The 26344-nt window shown below is 32.9% G+C and overlaps 1 protein-coding gene across 1 annotated transcript; it reads left to right on the forward strand.

Moving 5' to 3' along the window:
* The first annotated feature begins 12974 nt into the window (after positions 1-12974).
* On the forward strand, positions 12975-25326 carry LOC123526931 (histone-lysine N-methyltransferase PRDM16-like). The gene is made up of 4 exons (XM_053523802.1): positions 12975-13289; positions 17708-17786; positions 21360-21496; positions 22648-25326. Exons 2-4 carry the CDS (start codon positions 17732-17734, stop codon positions 24664-24666), a joined length of 2211 nt encoding a protein of 736 aa, XP_053379777.1. The 5' UTR covers positions 12975-13289; positions 17708-17731; the 3' UTR covers positions 24667-25326.
* The last annotated feature ends 1018 nt before the right edge of the window (positions 25327-26344 follow it).

Raw genomic sequence — 26344 nt, forward strand, 5'->3', positions numbered from 1 at the left:
TAATTTGTTATTTTAATAAGTCTCGCCGGTGAAATCTAGGCCATTTTGCTATTTTTATGCATTCTTATGGTAAAGAAAGACCCAAGGTGTCACGTCGTGTAAGTTTCAGGCACTAGCAGATACCTGTGTAAAACAACGACCATTCGAAAGCCAGCTAAGTCATAGATTATATATCAGCCACCTATGGGCATGTGAAAACAAATGCTCTGAGGATGCTTACACAATTTTTCATTCAAACTCCGATCAGCGTGGGACCTACAATATACAACAGAAGTTATCAAGTTGATAAAAAAAAAAATAATAGGAATGAATGACAATCACCCCATTAGGGTAAAACCTATAGAATTCATATTACATTTGCAACTTTACAACGCACTTACCAGGTTAGGTGCAAACAAAACTGTTTTAGTAGTCTGTTTGTACTAACACTGGTTTCTATATCACGGACTGGGTGAAACGCACCTTGAAATCTCATCAGGTGGTCTGGTAAATACCTTCGTACTAAAAAAAAGTACACGTAGTGAAACTATCCATATCTAACTCCATTCCGTTCTTAAAGTAACGAAATGAATTCGACCTAATGCGACATTGATTTATAGTGATAACAAGATGTAGACATAAGATAAGGATATTTGGTTACAGTGAAGGAGTCTGCGCACTTCTTTACGTGTACGGTTGCCGATGCATTGCAGTGTCATCGTATAATATAAAATGTCCCTCTTCGAAGTATGGAATTTCTCCTATGATTGTGCAAAAACTACTTGTCCCTATGATTGACGTATGACATTGCGTATCTTTCAACAGTTTTATAGATGGTAGGTTTTGATTAATTGTAGCCGTACAAGTTACCGTTTTACGTTGCGCTGTCTGTAACTCTAATTAATCTAAGGGGCAACAAAATACTTCAAAAAAGATCGACAAGGTATTACTTGCATTATGCTGAGTGGTTTTTCTTTGGGTGCATCGCGTCGACTGAAGAAAAGATAATTTCAGAAAATATTCTTAAAATTTAAGTCACTTTTCGATCCAGCTATGAAAATGTCAGAAATAGCAGAAAACCTAATGCAAAATATACCAAAGACAAGAATATGCTTTAAAGGGCAGCTTGGTCAGTACTGGCCTCATCTACGACTATTCTTGATGCAGTAAACAGATGACGTCCGTCCCTTCACATATTACAAGAAAAATGGTACAAACATTACTACAGCATGTGTTATCATTATAACTACGTCTACTGTTATAATGTTATAAATAAAGATCACATTTAATGGTCAAGATTTTGTCAAAATTTTCGTCCGATCTATAGCTTTTATATGCATACAAGGATATTCAAATAACTTAATTCAAACTTTTTCACCATAAGAAGACGATGTAATATGTCATCATTTAAAGTTGAAATAATCATGTACGGCCATAGTTCTTTTCCATTCCGTAGCTTCGATGTACATGATCTATCGTCAAAGTACCATTGCTCATAGGACTCTGACAATTTTGTGTCCTAACATCACATAGCTGTGGGTCCTATGGACACATTTCTAGCTAATTTCAAATGAAGTGACATCATTTACTTAACTTGAAGTACATCACGAGGATTATGCTGGCCCTAAGTCGTTAAGGATGCAAGACTGTATTAGCCCAGTTTGGCGAACATCCATCTGAAGAAGTCCTATAAGGGATTTTTAAGCCTTAATTTAAAGGGATCAAAGAAATAAGCAAGCAGGGTATCATTAAAAGACTATTAAATACACATCACTGTTTGACGAAAATGTATTCAGACGCAGCGTATACCAGTATGAAGTATAACAAAATGAAATGGAAAAAATCAAAACATTTACATACTTAAACGAGATCTTGTTCTCAAGTGACATATGCACGAACGTCTCAATGCATGTATACAACCCGAATGAGGGTAAAGTCGGTTACAACTATGACTCGCAGAGTATCACTTTTAATGATTTTAGGTTAATTTAATTGAAATTAAAGCGGGGTTTGAAATAACATACTGTTTTCTTTCGGATGATATGCTTGATTTGTATATGATATTCCGATACTCACCCCATGCTTGATACTTAATCTTCTATTCTAAAAGTTAATTAGCATGACAAAACAGATCATTTTCATTACTCATGGGGTCTTATATGTCTATCTGCAATGACTTTTTGTACTAATTAGGGAAATTTCTTAACCCACGTACTTTTTAAACACTCCTGCCACCCACGGTTTTTGTTTTGTTTTAATTTTCTGTGTAACAAGCGCACATACGTATGACTAAATACTCCCACTTCGTACCTGATCACTTACTTTGAGGAAGTGGATCCGTAATGGCAATCGGCAAGTTCCGTGAGATTACGTAACTTCGTTAGGTCATTCGGCATTCTTCGGATTTAAAGTAACTCAACCCGCACACAAGTAAAGTAGAAGAAAATTGTTATTTTGTTTCATTTAAGAAAAGAAACTTAATTAAATAAATGAATTGATTTGCCCCACTTTACCCTCGTCTATCAAATAATAAATTAATAATTTGGAGGAATAGTTGACCTGAAAGATAAACTTTCTATCAACAACTAATATGAAGTTGAGCAAGAGAAAGCAAGTCATTTCAGTTAACAGCAATATTTAATTTGATATAGATGACTTCATCTGCATATTCTTTTTATGTGGTGTTAAAAATAAGTATTGTATTCAATTTTAGATGACCTTTAGAGATTATTGTACCCTCAGTTTTTTGGGGGACTGTAGTTAACCAGGTGTTTTGCCTGATTGTTTTACATTTTGAAATTGAGTAATAAAATAAACGAATTTTGTGTCAGCTGCCTATAATTCCGGCAGTTAGTTCTCAAGTATAATACTATTTTAGTAATAATTATTCCTTTTTTATTTTAATGCATATTTTAATTAAAAACCAGTAGGTCCAAAGCTCATGTTTGGCAAAAAACCGATTCCACCATTTTTAAAGCCAGAATATTATTTGCGTTTATTGATAGAGGTTTTCAACATAATTCTTTAATCTTATATATAAGTAAATCACTTCAGGCAATCGGACATAGTTTTTAATTAACATCGACCACAACATAGATTTTCTTTTTCCGCTACCTTCTCTGTTGAAAACGGCGTTAAACACAAAACCAATAAACGAAATCCTCAGGAAAAATACAGGGAACCAATCAAAAACGCTCTATTTTTATAAAACCGCTATTTTTTTATTTCTCACTCATTCTGTTGATCGATATGTTCATTGAGCATTTATATATCGAACTATACAGGCGGTATTTACGCCGTTGCTGTATTGTTTTGATTTATGCTACCCTTGAAAAAGGCTTTTTTAAAAAGCCGAAAGCGCTCGGGTTTATAATTAAACTTTTGACACTGTTTGAACATATATTTTTTCTCATCTCTCTCTCTCTCTCTCTCTCTCTCTCTCTCTATATATATATATATATATATATTTATAGATGGGACGGACTAAAACGCACTGAGATAGTGGAGCCTTATATAACGATAGCCAGTAACTTTCGTGTTCTCCATATCTGCGTTTTTACGACAAACCATATACGCGTTAAGTTGCATTTACTTCTGGAGAATGCCGAAGTGCTCACAATCACACGGAATGCCGAAGTGCTCACAATCACACGGAATGCCGAAGTGCTCACAACCACACGAAATGCCGAAGTGCTTACAATCACACGGAATGCCGAAGTGCCACGAAATGCCGAAGTTCACAATCACACGGAAATTATCAAGTGTCATTGCGGGTCTACTGCCTTCAGTCATAATGACGTATGTCCTTACCTAACATACCCGCTATATAAGATCTATAAAATAAATATATTTATTGATAACTGACGGAACGTGAAGAAATGTTCGCTAAATGTAGCACAAAGTAGCAAACGGGAGCAATATTTATGATATACAATAATGACAAATTTCGATTTTGACAAAAAGTTTGATCCGTCATTTAGAGATCTTGTCTTTAAATTGGAGTCATTGAATATGACAGATAAATGAATTTATATTATATTACTCATAGGTTATGTATGTGGTAGTTTGTTATGGCCCATAAACCACGTCTATCTAACTATTCATATACTGTAGATGTTTTCAATATTCCCAAGGCCCGTATTCATCAACATTTCGACATCGACTTTAAACCTCTAAAAATTCAAATAACCGTAACATCCCTTCTAATAATATTATATCTATATTGCTCAAATTTTGCATAGCATTTAGCAAAAGTATATGCTATATTCCAGCCAAGTGTCATAACAATCCGTGCAAAATTTACATTTATAGGGCAAATAGTAATTTAAGCATTTTAAATTTAAAAAAGTGAAAAGTTCCATTGGAAGCATAGAACGCCGCCAAGCAACATAATAGCAGACTCGGTTTGATTGAAACTGGTCATGAGAGGCAATGAAATGTGCAACACCCCTCACGCCCCTTAGCACCGGCTTAAGCGGAATTCTGTTATAGTAAAAATGAAAATACTCTTAAGTTTCAGAGTATCGACGCTATTAGGCATATTCTACTAGTTTGAATGAACAGGATGAAAATCGTGTTTAGGTAGTGGATCCATAATGACAGGCGGCAATTTCCGTGTGATTATGCATTCTCTCGTAAGGCAACTCGGCCTTCTTGGGACGTAGATATAGCTCTACGCCAATCTGACTAAAGTACATCTCCTATTACGCTACGCTTAGGATCTGAGAACGAGCTATTGATAGCCTCGTTCTGACGACCCTTTCGCTAGCCAATCAGAGCTTAACTTACAACATTTTGCAAATCTATAATTAGCCTTAGTTTTTGATATTTACAATTCTTATGTCGTAATGTGTCAGATAGCCGGTTAGCTCAGTCGGCAGGCCACTTGCTCTGTAAGGTCCCGGGTTCGAGACCTGGAATGACTGCACATTTTTCTTACTCTTTGACATTCGAACAAGTCGTCCGATAGGTTCAAATAAAAACAGATTTGTGAAAATAAAAATAGCAATATTGGAAATCCAAAATATACAGAAGACGAATGTGAATGGGTCATTCTCAGATCTTCGGTTAGAAGATCAAGTACTTTAGTTAGATTGAGCTTTCTGTAAAAAAACCCGGAGAATGCCGAGATAACATACGGAGAATACGCTATTTGTCGATTGTCATTACCGGTCCAATACCTTAAATGTGAAAATACAACATCTAGACTTTTGTTGGCATTATCTATCAAATATGCAACATTAAAAAAATATTTGAATATTGTATGCACACCGCTAATACATTTTTCTTCTTTAGACTCTTGGTCTGCATTTCATATTATAAGACGGTTGCTATCCGTACCATAGTTAACCTGTGGGACTGTTTTCTTTTAAACTACAGCCTAGTTCAACTGTGCATATCTCAAAAGTGTATATATTCTATTTACGAAAGAACGTATTTAAGATTATCACTATGCTACTGAGGCTCTTTCAAACTGGGTGGAAATGGTACTGACCCGTTTTCAAGAAAGCTTAACATAATACTACACAATCAGTCATATGTTCTGTAGAAACTAAACAACTAAACCAAACTTAATATAAAACAGCCAGTTTGATAAGCTCTATTTTTTCTGTTTTTGTTGGGTTTATAGTCGCACCGACTCAATTATAGATAATATGGCAACTTCCCAGCTTAAATGGTGGAAAGACCCACAGGTGCCCATCCTTGCATTATTTCACCACGGGCGGGCACCTGGGCAAAACCATCGATCTTCCGTAAGCCAGCTGGATGGCTTCCACACATGAAGAATTCAAGGTTCGAACCAACATCGTTGAGGTGATAAGTAATTTAGAGTTAGCGACCAAACCACTCGGCCACAGAGGCCCCGATTAGCTCAAGAGGTCCAGAGCAATTATCAATATATTGAAAATGTAACAACCAAACATGTTATCAAGTTAATGTTTTAGGTTCCTTAATTGAAAAAATACGGAAATCGTTGGGAAGCCTATCTTCACACGTAAGAAACATGTTTATGACACCATTGATACATATATGAATAATTATAATGGTGAATTAACAATCTTCTTAAGCCAATGTGAGTAAATGTACTTGTACTCTGAACCCTTTTACTTCATGCAAACCAAATTTTGATATATATTTGCACCGTTAACGTGTGCAAATTTTACACTCGGTTCAAATATTTCATCACGTGGAACAGACCTTAATTTCGACCAAGAAGCGGATATAACGACCTGGGACAACTGAGATATCAAACTCGAGCTACGCCTTAGGTTGATATCACCTTTCCAAGGTCAATATAACCTCATATCTACCTCACTAAAAGGCAATAATTAAATGATATCATTTAAAATATCGTTTCGGTCCGCAGTCAAATTACAATAACTTAAAAGTTGCCCTATTTTTATATTCGAAGCAGACACATTTTCTAGACTGAAGATACAAAATAGTGCGTATACAAAGACATCGATGCCAATTATCACAAAGATGATATTTATTGTACGATTCCGCATCATGAGCCTTTTAAAAATCAATAAATTATAACTTGCCACCCATACAGTTTATTCAATATATCTATACTGACGTAAGTCAAATAGAAAATTACCTTAAAAAGATACAGATTAACAAAACATTACATCTATATGTTTAGGATACATAATTGGAAAGTAATAAGGCAATTGCATGATAAATAAAATATAGATAGATATTAGGCAACTAATAGACAGTAAAATTCATTTACCTAATGTTAAATGCATGGTATTTATGTGATATATTATGACATGACAAAAATCTGAAGTAATAAAACTTTAAACTAATGGATAATTTATCAGTAATGCTGTACAAAAACAACAAAATTTAAAGATTAATATTTCACTTCATTTTTTTTACCCAACACGTGGGAAAATTCTATCTAACGTACAGATGTCTTTCTCGGCTTCTTAACCCTTACATACATTTTGACGTTTAATATTATTCTTCAATGATTACACTGATACAAAGAATCTAAAAAAATTAAATGTTTTACTGAAGTCTTTCATCACAGACAGATTATCATATCTGATTGCCAGACCACAGTCAGCATGTGAAACGAAATCGATTTATATTTGTAAAGGTTTTGGATAAGGCAAAGAGAACCCACCACAGAAAAGCCACAGTTGTGAGTTAAACAGGTAGTGGACACGTTAAATCTTACCAGTTAGAAATAGTTTCACAGATGCTATCATTTAGACAAACCGATAGTTCTACTATGGTGTCCGTCCATTCCTTTGATAAAACCCTATGTAGTGGTGCCTTCCTACATCAATTGATCTGAAAAAATGGTTCATATGTTAAAAGTAAAAAAACCTAATAAGTTAGCATGACATATAAGTTTCCACAGCACATCGTATGAGAGATTGATATGTTTTTACAAAATGGTTTGATAACAGTACAACTCACATATTTTGATCTCCTCATGTAGACATAATGTTATGTTGTAAGTTTTAAAATTCAATAATTAGTTCGGAACTTCAATGGTCTTTAGCTGAGTTGATTTATTATGTCTAGACATTTATATTTCTTTGCCGGCTATTTAGTTTCTTACATATCTGGTATTGGTTTTCTATTCGAAGCATCCAGTTTTGTAAAGAATACTAATGCCTATGGTAAGAATATCGGCAGACATTTCCTTTCCTCCTACGCAGTTCTTTGCGACTAAATAACCTTTAACTTATCAATTTTATCAATTGTCAAATGTACTGGTTTATAAGGTATTGATTTGGCGATTCATGTATATGTAGAAATATACAAACAACAACAATTATAAATTTGTGCCTTAGCAATGTGAAACCAAGCTTTCACGAAAAGCTTTATGATGTAAATCAAGTTTATGTTTATTCATCAAATATATAATAAAATTCATATCAAACAAATCAGATTTCATTGGTATCCAGTAACCTTAAAAATGAGAACGGCAAATATATCATCTGTTATCAAAATATTGGTCAAGCATTCGATTTCGTGGGAAAATGGCAATCGTATATCACAAGAAATATATAATTGTCACTGATTATGAATATTAGGTATTTACAAACGTTATCAGATGCACAGTATATAACATTAAAGAAAACCCAAACAAAATATGTACAATTGTGTCCCCATTTTGTAAACTATAATCCCATTTTCAATTTTTTTTTACTGTAATTTGTGATTCAAAAGACTTTGACCATCAGTTCGTGCAGCAATACCTATACTAGTGTGAGATAATTAGTTACAAGCCGTAATTGGTGCCTGTAGAAAGAAGATAGAACAGGTCAAACAAAACGAAATACTTACATATCATAAAATAACAGTTAAAACAACTTTATTAGGTCACAAAGCTCATAATGACGTACTATTTAATACAAGATATGCAGCAAAACGGTGGTAGGCATCATACTATGCGAAGACTTTAGATGATGATTCGAAGAAGGTCAGAAATAAACATTAGAAAATTCTAATCTGTGACTAATATGTATGACACTCTGGAGAATCATGAAGCTGCAAAACTTTAGATTTGCTTTCACTAAATACTTAACTAATTTGTAATTTGTACTGAAAAATAATAGTACAAGACTTAATATTAGCTGCAAAGTTTTAAGAATTTATTTCATATTAATTAAAACATGTGAAAATAAATAATATGTCAATTTACTTTTGACTAAGATGTAAACTAAAGACGTCAATTTGGTACAAAAGATGGAAGGGAGGAATCTACAATAACTAGAACATTTTATTGAGAGTGAATGGAAAACAGACTCGCAATAGAAGTAATAAAATGAATAAACAATACCGACAAGATCAACCTGTAAGGAACGGTAATGAATTTTAATTTTAAACAGACCGTCATCAAGATGGTTTTAGCTTTTTTCTTGAATAACTACCACAAGAAAATAAATAAGTGGATATTTTTCATATCTAGGGTTAAAAATATAAGGTACATCTATTGCTAATTGTTATGTGCACAAGTTTTAAATAGAGGATTTTTCTGTTAGACAAATAAATGTATTTAAATTAAATAAAATGATTTCAATGTTTCAAACAATAAAATTTTATTATGACAAACCTAAACAAAAGAAATGTTCAAACGAACGCAAATTACGACATATGGATATGAATAATTTGGAATTTTTTGACAATGTACATTTTATGCATGTAGCATGTTACTACCTGTTCCATGCATCCGTTTTACCACAATTTGACCAGCAGAACATAACAGTAGATGGTCGTTAATTGGGCGGTCAAATAGCTCCTGCTCAATGAAAGGGTCAGCGGTACTTGTATACCATGTGAACACAAGAATTTAAGGGGCAAAGATAACATTTTTGACATGTATGAATAACAATACATCAAATATACCCTTTGAGAAAATAAAATTTTAATAAAGCAAATGGCAAAAAAGCAAAAACTTCTTGGTGAAATGTCCTGCTACTAATGTGTAATACATTTATGCAACTGAGATGTTTCGCCAAATGCATGTAATTATAGATGACAATTTATACAAAATTAGATTCGATAATCCTGCATGGTAAATATGAACATATCCTAGCAAACATTCAAACCCTATATAAACACTCAATACAGAAATTATGTCTTTGTTCAACATAATGATACACAGTATTGTTAAATAGACTTATGGCCCTAACCATTACCATGACCTTATACAATTTTGATAATTGGTGAATTGATTATGCGCAGTACCATCTGATATTCCTGCAACGGGTCACCTATCCGTATAAATATGTAATACTGTTCAAAGAGTCACAATGACATCATTTATGCAAAATGGCGACGTTTCTGACGTTTGATGGTTGAGTGAGACCCTATGTGCTCCTCCATGCAATGTTTCAGACATGGCCAAGCACTTTGGTAGAACAACCGACATTCCGTAAGACAGCTGGATAGTAAAATATTTATAATTGAGACCATGGTATGCATACATTGAGTACAGTAAGATTGTGCCATTATATTCTGGTAAACATGCCCATTGGCAAAAAGTTTCAAAACCTTTAGCATCGGCTTTGAGACTGCATGTCAATTTTTATCGTTTTGTCGTTTAAATTTAAATCTCAAAGTACAATGCTAATCATAATCATGTTTGAATTTAACTGAACACCGAACTACAAAAGTGGTCAAGTTAGATCCTCGTGGCTCACACACCATTGTGTCCATTTATCATTGCTGTACAGATGCTCTCTGAAATGAAAATTAAAAAAAAAAATTCTACATTTGAAATAAAGATTGTTTGAACATTGTATATATTAAAAGTGAAATGACATTTTCTGATAACGATAAGTCATTAGTTGCAGTAGTTCTCTGTTCAATTGCGTGTTAAATCTGTATTATTATAAAACTCACCTGTCAACGTTTTGTTTCTATGCCTTCTGAAAGTGACAAGTGTTTAATTCTGTTGGTTATCTCAATCGCTAAATTCCACGTTATTTAGTCATTTTGATCTGTTGCATGTCAACAGCGACTTAGAATCAATTGCTAACGGTACATTTCGTGTAAAGATATGGGAAAATATCTTCATTATCAAAGGTTAAGAGTAATGTACAATGACACTTTGTCTATACTCACGTCAAGTAAAACTGATTTTTGATAAGTGAAAATAATGGTAAATTATAACACTTGCTAATGTATATTTCAGCAAACTTTGTACCTAAGGACACAAACGAAAAAAAAACACTGTTCTTTTAGTGTTAATGTGGTGTCAGAAACTGAAGTCAATTGACTATAAGCATATTTGTTGACAAGCGACATTTGGAATATTTCTTGTGTCTTACTGGGTGGTTCATAGTTCATAACCTTTAGTCATATCATTTAGCAATAACTTTACAAATGACAGCATTCATAAGATAACCATTGAACTCTGTTACTATGAAACTAACATTTTTTAAACAGCTAATTGAGTGACGTACCGCATTTTCTATTCAGTTTATTGAAAAAGTAAGGTTTTCTCTGCACGAGAGATAGTTTAAGTTGATATTTGTCGTGTCTTCACCGCACAGATTACTGCGATAATCCTTATCCTATACATTCGAAATGTCAGAATGTCAGATCTAAATGATAAAGTTAATGAACGAATCAAGGTGTTAAACAAGGGTGTACCCTGGGACCTCACTTATTTATGGCATTGAACAATCATTTGTTATTTACTGAATTCATGACAGATTGCAAATGAACATTATCATACTGCTTTAGAATTGTGTTAGTGCAATTTGTAAATTGTCAGTAAATGGAGTGTAAGATTTCAGAAAGAAATTTTCTTTAAAATGCTTTATTAAAACACTTATATTAGTTATTAAAATTATAATATTTAAAGAATAGAACGCCACCTAATTTTCAGAACAGGTGTTAGATTTTAATTATATTTTGTAATAATAATTTTAGAGTGGTTTGTTCAAGTAAGCGTCTTTTAACAATATTCACCCATTTTGTGTAATATAAAACATGGTTATATTTATTAGAAGTGCATTATAGTAGTCACTTTATATCATCCTGTTAAACAGCGAAGAACCCCTTCCAATGCACACTTCCAGGGGTTTCGTGTAACAACCTGTTTACAGTTTATAGTTTAATAATATATATATGTTTACCTGTATACCTGTTTATAGTTTAATAATATATATATTAAATGTGTTACATAATAACGACTTAAACTGATTGAGAAACTACGTTTTTGTAATTGGTTTACTAGTTTCGTTATTATCCTGCTTTCTAGACATTCTAAAATCGATGTAAGATTAATATATTCGAAATGCATTCTTCTATGACATTATTTGGTAACTTCTTGCTATTTTTTACCGGCCTTTGCCGGGTACATATTTACCTCATCTAATTCATTTAAGCACAATGTCAGTTTTGCTAATTCTTATATATTATATGTGTCATTGTATATTTCTTTTGTACACGCCGCTAATGTATTTGTGTCTATGTATGTCATCATGTTTTATTTTAGCCTATCTGATTTGAAATTAAAAAAAGGTCTGTCTATATTCTACTCACATGCATACACAAAGCAAACATACATATATCAATATAAATATACAGAAGGGAACAATATTATCAGGGACCTATAATCTGTATAAGCCCAGACATTTTCAATCCTTTCGGTGCGAAAACATGAAAAAGAAATCAAAATATTTACGAATGATGAAACAAGAAAACACATTTAAAAGCTAAATACTAGTTTTATTTTACCTTTTCTCAATAAAACGAGGATGAACTTGAACCTGCACATAGAATGAGTTCCGAAATTTTGATGGACTTTACTACAGATAAGATACATCAGTTTAATGAAGTCATAATAAATAATTGGCGATAAGGACAAGTTGAATAAACAATTAAATCGCTCCGGAAGCTTAGGTAATTTTACTCAAAGATTAAAACAACAAAACTTGATTTGGTAATAGAAATTAATTGAAAAACGTGACTGTTAACATATTGTGACGAACAGATGTTCGTCGTAAGACTACATCGTTCTAAATTTAGAAACTTATATTATGCACTGTGAATTCAGAAGACTATTTTTAAAGAAGAAGACTGGTACATTTTTAATGTTTAAAACAGATAGCAAGTATTCCTGCACCAACAGCTGTGTAGAATCTAAAACCACAGATAAAGTTTGAATAAAACACCTCGATTAGAATTCAGTTATTTGCATTATAATTAACATTATTGGAATGTGCTTCTCCTTGTTCACTAAATGATGTTCTCAGATGTTGCTTTATTTTTTTGAGCACAGGTAAATCATTACAAAGTCTAACATTATAATATTGATACTCCCAGGCAACTAGCCATTGTGCTTAAACGCACAACGCTCTATAACCATATTAAAGTAGAAGAAAAAAGAATAAATTCATAATGATCAAAAACCACACGTTTTCATGTTAGTCATAAAAGGGTATTTCACACTGAAGTAACTACCCGTTCATCATTTGCATCATACGTTATTGGTTCAGTCGATGAATGGGGCGGAGTTCAAAATTTAAATAGCGTTTATTGATTGGTTTAGCAGATGATTTCAAAGTATCAGATTCCTAGGTTAGGTTTTTTACCGCATGTCTCTATTGATTATATTAGAAGGTTCTAATCCAATTTAAGCCACAAGGAAAGAAACTCTCTTGGGTGATTTGTCTATAGACTAACTGAACAAATTAAGTGACATTGTTAATTGGATTATCTTGAAAGTGTTAAATAGTCAATTTATTTATAAGGATAGACAATAATTGTGCCTTATAATCAGTTGCAACAGAATTATTAGAACAACATACACAGAGATTCACAGCTATAAGGTAATTTGAAATATAGTAAATCAAATTTATTGCAAACAATTTTAAATCATTCCAACTGAAAATGTAATAAACTCTTTTCCCGACCACAATCTAAAATTTATGACATTTTATATATTGATATTGTATCTATTACTTTGAGTGATCATCTTTGTGTCTTTTAATATGTTATAGATGTAAATATTATTTTTTCTGCTACGTTTATTTTATACGTATGGCATTATAATGAAGCACTGCTTGTATTTTATTGTTTACATGTCTTGAAAATATTCGTCTGATTGTATTTGAAAATATTGCTGTCAGAATAATTAAATACTTACATTATGTCAAATACTGTGAACACTGATTAAACTTATCATATGCAACACATTCACATACCTAAATATTTTCACGAAATTGTTCACTGCTTATGTCGGCCAGTTCTATCTGGGTTTCCAAAAGTAACTAACATATATCAGTAATGATAAATTATAACAGACAGACGTACTGGAACAATTACCTCACTTATAATGTTACCTGCATACAAACTTTTCTCCACTGTTTATGGCAGCTATGCTCTGATATATGTCATTGTTATTGCTGTTGCTGTGGCAGCTGTTGTAAGATTGGTTTTACATTTTTTCACATATATGCATTTATTTTGTGCAAACATAATATTACGTAGCTCAGGTTTGGGAAGAAGGCTTCATGACTGTATTTAACCAATTTCCTGTAATTTAATAGATACATGCAATAGGTTGATCGGAGAATTCAAATATCTAAATCCCGGCTATGCAGTAGTTGTGTTATGCATTGTAAATATTTGTTGTTGTTTTTTGTAAAATGTTTGTATTTTGTCATGCTAACTAACTTATTCAGTAGTAACATTTACCGTTAACTTACGCAAACTGCGTGCAACACGATTGGTAAATCAGTAACCTGCACCTTGTCCGTCAACATCTTCTGCAGCCAAATATAGCATAATCTAACATGCATCTCGAATATACATTAGTTGTTGAACGATGGAATATGGAAATGCTCATTCATATTTTACTTGAGACGGTGTTATATTGCCTACAATTCAAATATATTCAAATACATTAGCGGTTCAACAACCCAAACATGACAAGTATAAGGTGGTGGAAACGCTCATGTATTTTTCAGGATTAGTCAGTGTTATCTTGCATAGATTTTCAGAAAGATAAACGCATATAGACATTTCAAGAAAACTGTTAAGTGCTTCATTGTGTAATTTTTGACCCGTTTGCATCTCTAACTAGTAACAGCTAAATTTATTTTCATTGACACGGAAAGTGCTTAAAATGCATTTTCTTTGTCCAAGATCTGATAGGAAAACCTGGCTTATGAATTTTAAAATTGTTAAAATGGAACCTCACTTAATAGACATTGGATCAGCTTAACATGATTCTAGTATAGGCTTAAAATATTCGCAATTTATCTGGTGTGCGATTTTTCAATTTTTGTGTCACTACAAATTACGGAAAATATTGAATCTAAAGGAGTAAGTGTTTAAAAGTAATATTAATGCATAGTTGTATCAAATATTTTAAAGATATTCTTAAATGTTGATAAATTGTGACTTAGAGAGGCATAAGAATTTTTCAGTTATTTTCCATAAAATAAATATAACTAGTTTTGCCGGCAGCAATATTACAAGTAATCGCCCAACACGCATCATTCACTTAATGTATTTAACACTGCTCGTATATAGTAAAGATGTCACTATAAAATATTGCAAAAACAAGATTAGAATATCTGGATATAATTGAATTAAATTATTACAAATCGTCATTAAGGCAGAAAGCAACATTACAATTTTTTCAAAAGAATAATGCGAATAAATGGGTGACTCAACATAAGTATTTTGACACTATCATAAAACATTTTAAAATAAAAGAAAATATGTAAAACGACTTCGGAATTAGACACATTTCAATTTATATTTGATTACAAATCAATTTAAGTAGTACATATCAATTACGTACCTTTTTGGAGACAGTACAATCATATAATATCATATAATATCATTTTAGCGAAAATAACTGTGCATACTATATAACCAGCCGGCTATGAAAATAAATCTATTTTATCAGTTTTTATGTCGGCGAATTTAAGACATGAATAAGTTAAGAAATGCAGTTAGCTTTATGAGTACCGATACTTGACAATATTATATGACATCTTTATACTCCGTAATACCATCCCCTTGCGGTTAAATGATGCAAGTAAATAGCTCACCACCCAGATATATGACAACTTTGAAAACTATTAGAGGCGAATCTATACTTTATTTAGATATATCACTACTATATAGCAACGTATATGCCTTCTGAGCAAGTGAAACGTCCTATGTTATAGACCATTAAAAGTATTTGAGTCGATCTTGTATTCAATAAATATCTTATTAATGCATGGCAATTACGGATACAGATCAAGACAGACTTTGCGTATTCGCATCAAAATGCTATGATTGAGATATAATTTGTATTTAATGTAGAATATGTGACAGACCAAGAGAAGAGTTTTCTTATACAATAATAAAACAATTTACGTTAAGGAATATAATTTCATAAAACATTAATACAAATTATCTTCAACCGCATATTTTCATAAACAGTGAAACATTTTACATCAGTATGTTATTTTTGTTTACTTTTCAAATAGAATGAGACAGCTCAGTAAAATGTTAATATCATTGTTATATTGCAATTCTGTCGAATGAAGTTACGGGTAAAACATATATTTAGATTGCTAACCACTGGGTTAAATGAGTTGAAATATATTTAACGCCAACACGAAGGTTAACATAAAAGCATAAAATGTACGCACTAACCACAATGTTTTCAAAAGTAAACACATTTGTAACAAGGTGCAGTCGTAAGATAATGAAAATAGATATTAAAGATCATCGTAAGGTTTTAAATCTTAGCGAATAACCTAAATATTAATAAAAAAAAAACACACACAGAAAAGAAACAAACAAAAGGAAGAACAGTATTGATGAACAGATAGTAATAACAGTTAATTTAAAGGTAAATGAGGCAAAATAAACAAAATAATTTAAATATTTATGTAATATATAATCAAGTTCTCAAAATTTAAACCGTAGGGTAAGACAAAATGTCATTCCATCTTGTGACAAGGTGAAAAACTCTACTGCTGAAAATTCTGAAGGACATCACATTAACGGGACTAAACAAGCTTCGCATTGGTTTGCTATCAGTTCTGCACAGTCGGGCAATACTTTCATACTTGCTTAAATTTCGTTTTTATCGACAAACAGCGTTGATATTTCTTTAAAGATATGCCTTAAAGTGAGAACAATTTTGTTGTCTTATGTCTTACATTTAACCATTTAACTGGCATTGTAAAACTAATATGTGACTCTGCCCAGGGAGTTACCAATAAACCTCCTTTGATGTTTCTCACAACATCAGCCAAGAGTTGATTTAGGAACGTACTTAACACTCTCTACTTCTTTATCGTTGTTGTTGTTGTTGTTGATAATGGTGTGGTGGTGATGGTGGTGTTTCTGCTGCAAAGCGAGATATAATTTCAGACAATGATTCATTTAATATGTTGCATAAATCTTATGTTGCATGTTCTATCGTAATAATGATCAGCAACCATGAAATATAAAATCACAAATATAGGAAAATGCAGCAAAAAAAAACTTTTCGTTTAATAGCCTTTACTGTTACAAATAATTTTACGTGTGCAATCAAAATGCAAATATACCTATGTAAATAGTACCAAATATAAATTTATTAACGAGCAAAAAAATGGTGAAAATATGTGTGTCTCATCCAAAACAAAAATCATTATATCATCCACATATTCAAACTATTTTACAATTAAAATTCCTTTCAGAAAAAGTAGAGACGATGAGTAATCCGAAATATAACTAAGCTATGATGACTTTGTATCTTCAATAATAAATAACAGCCTTCTTTATTTGAAGTATCCTAATTTTAATATAATCAAAGGGGTAAAAAGTACAAAAGCAAGATAAATTCGGGTTACCTATGGTGCACGGTCCAGTGCTCATAGACTACCAAATTAGTCCTCGGCAACCAAGAGACTAATCGCAAAGGCATAGGCGCCAAAAAGAGGTGGGCGGGACCTAATGAAATAAAGCTGAGGGTACTGGAAAATGATACTTTCAAATTATCACTAATTTATACACGCTTGATGAGGATGACTACAATTTTAGATATGCTCAATTCGATTCAATAACTGATAGAAAAATAACTCTGAAAACATAACTATTAAAACTGTTATATTAAAAACAACGACAAAGTAAATTCTGATCAGTGACTTTATGTATATAAACAAAGTGTTGGTATTAAAAACTGACAAGTGATACACACAGTTATAATAAAGATAAATAGACTTAATTAACACAAATTATCATTTTATAGAGCAAGAAGAAGCCTGCACGTGATATGTTGCTATACAACTCGGAGGAGGAGACAATGGATAGGAAAGAACCAGAAGCAGGTAAAAACTCTTTTCTCAATATCTTTTTTTTTTTAATTTTAAGACTTTTATTTTTAACAGAACCTTTCCTCCAAAAAATCAAAAATCGGGAGTTGAGAATTATTTAGTTATAGTGATTTACCATTTGTTTAAGACAAAAAACAATAACTGGAAAAAAGACTTCCAATCTTGAAAACAATGAGTTTACAAAATTCAAACTTTGAGAACGATTATGAAAGGCCGCAACTGTAATTTTACATATCATTGTTTACCTATTTTCGATTGAATACAAAAATAATACAAAAAGGATATTATGGCATTATCAATTTTGAGGACATAATCTATTGATATGTCTATTTAAATCAAAATAGCTTTAGATATCTAATATTTAACATATAGAAATAATGTAATAGAGACTTTTAAGTTGAAATGGAAGCATAGGTTAGAACATTATGTTAACAAAATTAGAAATAACTGTTCAAAGAACAAAGGAAGTATATATATAAGTTGCAAGAATTTTAATATATGGGCTTAGGAATTTTATATAGAGTTATCTATAAAAATAGAGACCCACAACTCGTAATGGGTCTATAGTTAATGGATCAGCGGTAATATTGTCCATAATTCAGTTTATACCGTTGAGATGTTCCCTGTAAACGCTTTCGTTTTATCTTTTATATTTATCTCTTCCATATCGTCCTGTATGGTCAATTCGTTGATTCTTTGTAAATTATTGCACATGCAGTTTAATTCAATATGATAACCAACAATATTCCTTTTTAAACTATCATAGATATTTTAAAAAGATATGATATTCTTCTTCTAATAAATCACATTACATCCAGGCTTTTTATTCAAGTGTCAAACCTTTCGACTGACAACTCTTTCAAGATAGCTCTTACAATCAAAATAGATAATCTGAAATGCTTCAGGTTCAATTCTTTTTTCAATTCAATAAAACCACATTACATATTAGTGTCAGTATTGTATGTTACAACCCCTCCAATTTTTTGTACTTTCGATAATTATAAAAGGTTGTCTTAATTATCATATTATAAAAAGATACGGACAAGATATACAATATCGAAATTTCACCTTTTGAAATTGAATTTTATTCAACGTTTTACTCAGCTGTCAGTATTTGATTATCATCTACTAGGATATGTTTTTATCATATTTTATAAAATGTTTTGAATCACCCAATACCAAATGTACTAAATCATCGAGTTAATCCATTTTTTCTGTTTACAGTTTTGATCAAATGCCTTTGCACACGTCATTCATTTCAGTTTAATTCAAAAATATCTCTTTTTACTTTGACACAATTAAATCTCAATTACCGTCAAGGGTCGTTCTAAAAGGGGCATTAAGTGCATACCGAAATAACTCTCTATGTTCAACAATACCTTGTCCTCGTTCAACTCGAGACCTCACTTAACCCGTCTACATTGGATGAGCAAGTGACAAGATAGAAGAAACGCTTGCAAGTGATCCTTACTCCGTGTGGCTTTCACGCAAGCAAATTCAACAACAGAAGTAATTTATTGCTGGGTACGCAATCAGCCCTTTACTCCCACAAAGAGCGAACTTTCAAAATGATTTACATATTTGGAATAATCTTATTCTATAGCGTGAAAAGCACAGAATGACTTAGCATAGGTGATATGGGAGGAAGAACTAAATAAAGAAAATGATAAAGATGGTCGTTTCTCATTTCGGAACGATACACTGTGATGAAATGGGAATTTAAAACGGGTATTCAGTTAAATTCAAAACGATTTGTTGCGGTTTCAAAACACGCTATACTTAATTTACTGTGTCCTGGAGATTGGGTAGCAGTTTGTTAGTTATCTGTACCATGTTCACGGCTATAGCACTGCACTGAGTTGTACTTTTTAAAATGACATCAGTTTACACACGGAGCAGGGGTGGTCTTATAATTAATGCAGTTCTCAATATTAAATCATTTACCTCAGTTGAATATCTGTTGTTAGGATTCCATCTCCAAATTCATGTGTAGTGGTAACGAATACGTTGAATGCAAATTTATAAGCTAATTTATGTATGTTCCTTTATCAGATTTAAGAAACTCGCAACTATAAAAGATCATGAATTTTTCTACCCAGACAACAGAAACGATCTTCTTTTTGCCCTTTTCATGGAGAATATTTGAAGCTTTTATTTGTTTGATGCGGCAGTAGAAAGGTTCAAACATCTGCTTTCGATTTTATGGAAAGTCGGAAAGTCTACTCCCGAATATTGCAGATGATTCTTCAAATCGTCAAGATAGTTTTATTATCTTTTCTAGTGTCCTCTTGTTATCCAAACATTTTGACAACAGACCACAAAAAAGTGTTCATCTTTTAGTAATTACTCGATATCCAAATACAATGCAGCCATCACGACCATGACGTGTGATCATTTTACAAATGTTTTACCAAGAAATATTAGCATATTACTAGTTTTTTGTTTCAAGATCTCTTACGCCATCATCAGCATAACAAATAGAATCAACATTTTGTCTCTGGAAACAATGCCCTTTATCACCTTAAAAGCAAATTAATTCAAAACTAATATTCATAGTTTCACTATTATTACGCCACACAGCCTGTCACGTGTTTTCGTATTATGTCATCTTTGATTCCGTTCGCTTAGAACATCTTAAGGTTGTGTTAAATTTTTCCCCGATAGCGCAAGACTCCCAACTGTCTATAGGTCCACACGCGCATATGACCTTTCTACTCAGGCGAACTTAATGTCTTTGGCATTGACAATCCCTCATTAAAACACAACAGCTGTTTGTTCAATTTCTCTTTTAAACTCTAGGCAGTATCTGCCACTACCACCAGACCATGAAAGAATATCTCATTTTAAAAGACAAACCCTTAAATGATAACCCATCTCAAGACACCCCCGGGTCATAACCTCTCCTGGAAGCGTATTACACATCGGCGTATTACATAAAGACTTTCTGAATATCAACTTTAGGGGTCTCGTTTTATATCAGTTATGAAACGCTTAATTGATAATGATGAAATAGGATAGTGAACAGCAATAACAATAGGGGACTACATCATCGTCGCACATATGAATTTTAAATAACAAATTAATACAGCAATCTTGAGGAACACATGCGCAGCTTATCTTCTAAGTTCAATGGGTTATGCATGTGTTAAAAGTCCCGTTTGATGGAAAGTTTTCCCTTTGTCTTAAAAAGCAAATTATAAATCAAATGAAAGAACAAACACCGTTAGTCAGAGATACAACGAAACAACTAATGATTTTCCTCCAAAGCACCTTGCCATATTTCAAATCACATCATCAAAGAGGACTCATGCATTGTTGTTCTTGTTTCGCCTTTACAAAACCAGGTAAAGGGCTTGTTCCCTGTGACTGAGATGATTAGTTTAAGAAAATGAAAGGGAAACAGATATTAGCTTCAATATAAGCATCTGCAGAACACAGCTCCATTTGAATGATATATCGGTACATGTAGAAGATATTAGACTGTATGGGAGAATCTCCTATGAGCAACATGTTTTCTACAAGGAAGGTAACTGTTTCAAAAAGTTTAAAATTTTTATTTACTTTCAGACAGAGAACAATTGATGCAGCTACAAGAGCATCACGTGGTTGCAGAAAAGAACGACACGCAGTTGGGCATGAAATCTGAATCCCAACAATCGTTCAAACCTGCTTCAGTGTGGAGCCCAGATAATGGTGAAAGAAAAGTAAGTCTAACTTTTTTAAAAGTGTTTTTCTTACGATTAAACTTCTGTACAACAAAATCTGAATAATTAAGTAAATGAGTATGTAAACAACTAAATGATTAGCAACACAAGTTCTGTATTTTCTCACATTTCCGTAAAGATTAAATTGATTGTATATAAAAATTAAAGGAGTTGCACTCCCGCCTTCAGGCCAAAATTCCAGAATTCGTTTCAGATAACATTGTCGAACTAGTACACATTGTCGAACTAGTCAGTTTGTAGAGGTTATGCAATTAAATATATCTTAGTACTGGTACTTCCCTCAAATGTCTCTATGTCCTTAGCATGATTATCGTGTATTAATCGGACACATTATGATTTATTTAAAAATACCTTTTACGGAAAAGAGGGACGGCGGGCAAAATTTGGACCAGCTGGGAAACTTGCACTACACTTCAAGGATAATGTAGTCCAAGTCCAAAATGGAAGTCTGTGTAAAACATTTTTATTTAAATTTCGTCAAAAATTTAAGTTATCTGGTTTCAGTTCAAAAGTTAGTTTTGACACTTTTTTTCTAAAGATCTATAAATTGCTATTTTATCAATTACAATGATATGTTTCGCAATCGTTTTCTAATTCAATTCATGTCATTTAACTGCCGTTTAGTTTGTTTCTTGTAATTTAAATGTCAAATTAGATTAAAATTATCGTTTGAAAAATTATAAGTTATGGAACATCTGAAGGCAAAATCAACAAAGGAAATGAAGAAGAAAATTTGAAAAATGTAAAATTTAATCAATTGTTTGTTACAAATGTCACGAAAGAAAAAATAATTATTACAAATTGAAACAGCTATAACTGTAATTTCGGAGGAAATTATGCATACCATTTAGCTTGATTTTCCCTGTAATCGAGAAATGACAAAAGGCGTCATACTGTTGAAACAGTATCATATGTGATTTATCTAGCATATCTTGAACAAAACAATAAACAAGAATAGGATAATCAACTTGCTTCTCTATCACGAGAATCTTGCAAGAATTGATTATTTTTAATTTCTTTAAAATGAGTGAATATTTGGAGCTGTATATCAGTTTGAAATTTTAAATTTCGTTTTTGCGCAAGTTATGAAAAATGATATTTGATTAAAATAACATATGGTTTAATTACAGGCCGAATCTAACAGACGTTTTGCTTGTGAACACTGCGAGAAAGTCTTTACAGACCCGTCCAACCTTCAGCGCCACATTCGTTCACAGCATATGGGAGCAAGAAGTCACGCATGCCCTGAATGTGGAAAAACGTTTGCAACATCCTCTGGTTTAAAGCAGCATCAACATATTCACTCAAGCGTGAAGCCATTCCAATGCGAAGTTTGCCTTAAAGCCTATACACAATTTTCAAACCTGTGCCGACACAAACGAATGCATGCCGATTGCAGGCAGCAGATTAAATGTTCCGATTGTGGACAGGCATTTTCGACGATAACATCTCTCAGCAAGCATAAGCGATTTTGCGAGGGTGCGTTGAGAAATGGTCTACCAATAAATATTCAGAGTGAAATAAAGTCACCGCTGTCGACCCCATTTGGCATTCCTCCTCCCAGGTCACAGTTTGATCCTTCACTATACATGAGACTGTTAGGAAGCAGACCATCCTACTCTTACCCTTCTGTTGGAAGTGGACTTCCCTTTCCTTTCAGCAATCCACTGGACTCGATGAAATATGCGCAATCTCCGTATTTGACAGGGTCCCTTGATATACCTTTACGAAGTGGATTGAAAGGCGGACTTTCCTTTGGTTCTGAAATTAGAAAATATAGCGAAGAGCATCCAATCAGGAAAAGATTGAGGACAATGCACGATAAAAGTGGAAGTGACGGAGAATCCGAATTGAATCAGAGTTCAGATGCTGAAAGTTCTGCAGATATTGATGATAAGAAAAGACTTAACAGCTTCGACAGTGATAAAGGGGAACAGCCGTTTAAACCATCAGTCGCTTCTAGACCTTCGGTAATTGATTATCATACATCTACATCGCCACTGCAGCAAAATGCTACTCAGGAAAACGAAAAGGCAATGGAAGAAAAAGTAAACAAATCAGTAGTAGAACAACCGCTTGACTTGAGCAGAGCAAAACAAGAAGAAGAGGAGGACATTATAGAGCGTCTTTACCATAAGCAAAGGTCATCTACACCGCTTCCGAAAGCGAAAACACTGCCTATATCACCGAAACCAACAAAACTGGTATCTCCTAAACCAACAAAATTGGTTTCACCAATTCCTACTAAGGCCCAGCCACCAGTCCCGTCGAATCTACATACAGAATGCCGAGATCATATTGATAGAATCCTCGCGGAATCTGGGACTTTTTCTGCATATCCTAGGATACCGTTTTTCGGAAGCAGTTATTCTCTACCGTTTGTAAACCCTTACGCACTACATCTTCAACAGAGTCATTTGTCACCTCTCTCGGGTATACAAAACATTCCCCATTACGCAAACTTTAATGATTATGCAGCTATGCATATGTCGCCAATGATGCACAAGCCACGTGACCGATACAGCTGTAAATTCTGCGGGAAGGTCTTCCCGCGCAGCGCAAACTTAACTCGTCATCTTAGAACTCATACCGGTGAACAACCTTACAAATGTAAATATTGCGAACGTTCATTCTCTATTTCCTCAAACCTGCAACGACATGTCAGAAATATTCATAACAAAGAGAAACCTTTTAGGTGTCCTCTTTGCGACCGATGTTTTGGCCAGCAGACAAATCTTGACAGGCATATAAAAAAGCACGAAACGCAAGGTCCCAATGTCATTGATTCACCAACACATGAATCAGAGAGTGACTTTGAACTTGATGACGTTTTTGAGCCAGGAACGGGACATAACGACAGCGAAATTAATGAAGACGATGATGAAGAAATTGATGTGTCAGAAAATGATGAATACGAACAAAGTAGCATTTCAACAGAATTGTCATATGAAACTCACAAGCTAGAGTATAACACACATCCGCTATCACCTAGTGATGTCGCGGAATCACAAACTGAAGCAAAAATAAGCAATGATATGTATGGCGCTAAAAGTGAAGATCATAAAACCGCAGTATCATTTCAGCGGTCATGCATACCGAGTATAAATGTTCCTGTTTACCAACAAGGACAGTTAATGTGTTCCACATAGATAGAAACACGTAATTAAACAGGTGTCATCATGCAATAGGATGACATTTATTTGTTTGTCATAAATGATCTAACTGATAAACAGTTTGATGAATAATTAATTAACTTACTTTCTACAACGATGTAAATTCATTCATAGGAATGATCATATATTTCCTGTATGAATTCTTCTGGGAGAGATTGTCTCTTTGTATTTTAATCAGAGAAAACATGTTTAAATATTTATAGACTGTATCCGTATATTTTTAGCATTGTAAATATATCATATATTATTTATGCACTAGAAGTGCCTTTGCTGAGTTTTGTTCTAGACGTGTTCTTTTTGTTATATGATGTTTTAAATGTTATAATGTATGTTCATGGTCCATATTGATACACACACATACCCATAACGAGCAAGTTGATATATCTATGATGAGTATATTTCCTTACAGAGCGTCGAGCTGTTTTAACCGCCGTGATAAGCATAAAATAAACAGCAGTTAATACATTTCAACAGAATGTTCAAAGCATCATGCACGTTTGTGTCTCGAATTTGAATATGAACCATGAACATGATGAAAACTGCCCTTTCTATTTATCTTTTATCTATTCCAACTTTACATATTATCATGTTTTTTTAAAATTTTCTTGTCTAATAAAATATCAATATATATGTATAGACTTGTTTCTTTTGTATCGGACTATTAAATCATAGGTTAATATATCTTGCGTTTACAAATAATAATGTCCCGATCGCTATTTGCATAGGTCTCCTACCTAACTCATTATTTGCTGCATTTTGTCGAAATATTGATCCATATTTAAAAATCTGGATGAACGATAGACAATTACTCTCCACTCTATTTTACATATATTTTTTCGAAAGCAACTTAGGCCTCTTGTTTTTGTTCTAGAGCGCTAATTTAATTATGCAAAAATAATATTATAACAAACTGTAAAAGTTATAATATTGTACAATAATCTTGTACAAAATAGTGAATTTATAGATTTGTGAAAAAGTGGAGTTAAGACTACTCTTAATTATTAAAATCTCTGGTAACGACTGGCTTTTGTCTCTAACGAAAGAACTCTACATTAAAATAGAATTTAAAAATAACTTTTTTTCGTAATACCTTTATTATCAGTTCAGTGGCTACTGTAGCTGATGTACATTGAAACAATTTCTCACTTACATTAACACAGCAAAGAAGCAACAAAATATATTTTGCAGAGGTATGTCCCAGTCCCCAGTGTATTAATTTTGCCTAGATGTGTCCACCTGGTCTGAACAGTATGGGATTTTTATCCCCCGCTGATGGCGGAGGGATATTGTTTAGGCGTTGTCCGTCCGGATGCTCGTCCGTCCGTACGTGCTTCTGTTCGTTCGAAATTACATGTAGTATTATCCCCTTGATCAGGTAAAAACGAAGTTTTCTCCTTTGACTTGGTATAAAATGAACATGAAAATGTGTATAATTAAAGAATATAGGATCTCTTCAGTAACTGTAGAATTATTGCCCTTTTTTTGTTTTGAAATTAAAAACTGGCCACAAAACAAAGTAAAACATTAATGGATCTTCATGGACTTTAATACAAATACAGATCAGTTTAGGGCAGAGTTTTCCCCTTGTCTGGTTAAACATATGAACCAACAAACAATAGCATAGTCCTATCATATATAGCTTGTATATATCTGG

This window comes from Mercenaria mercenaria, chromosome 14 (genome assembly GCF_021730395.1).
Source record: "Mercenaria mercenaria strain notata chromosome 14, MADL_Memer_1, whole genome shotgun sequence".
In the NCBI taxonomy this organism is placed as follows: Eukaryota; Metazoa; Mollusca; class Bivalvia; order Venerida; family Veneridae; genus Mercenaria; species Mercenaria mercenaria.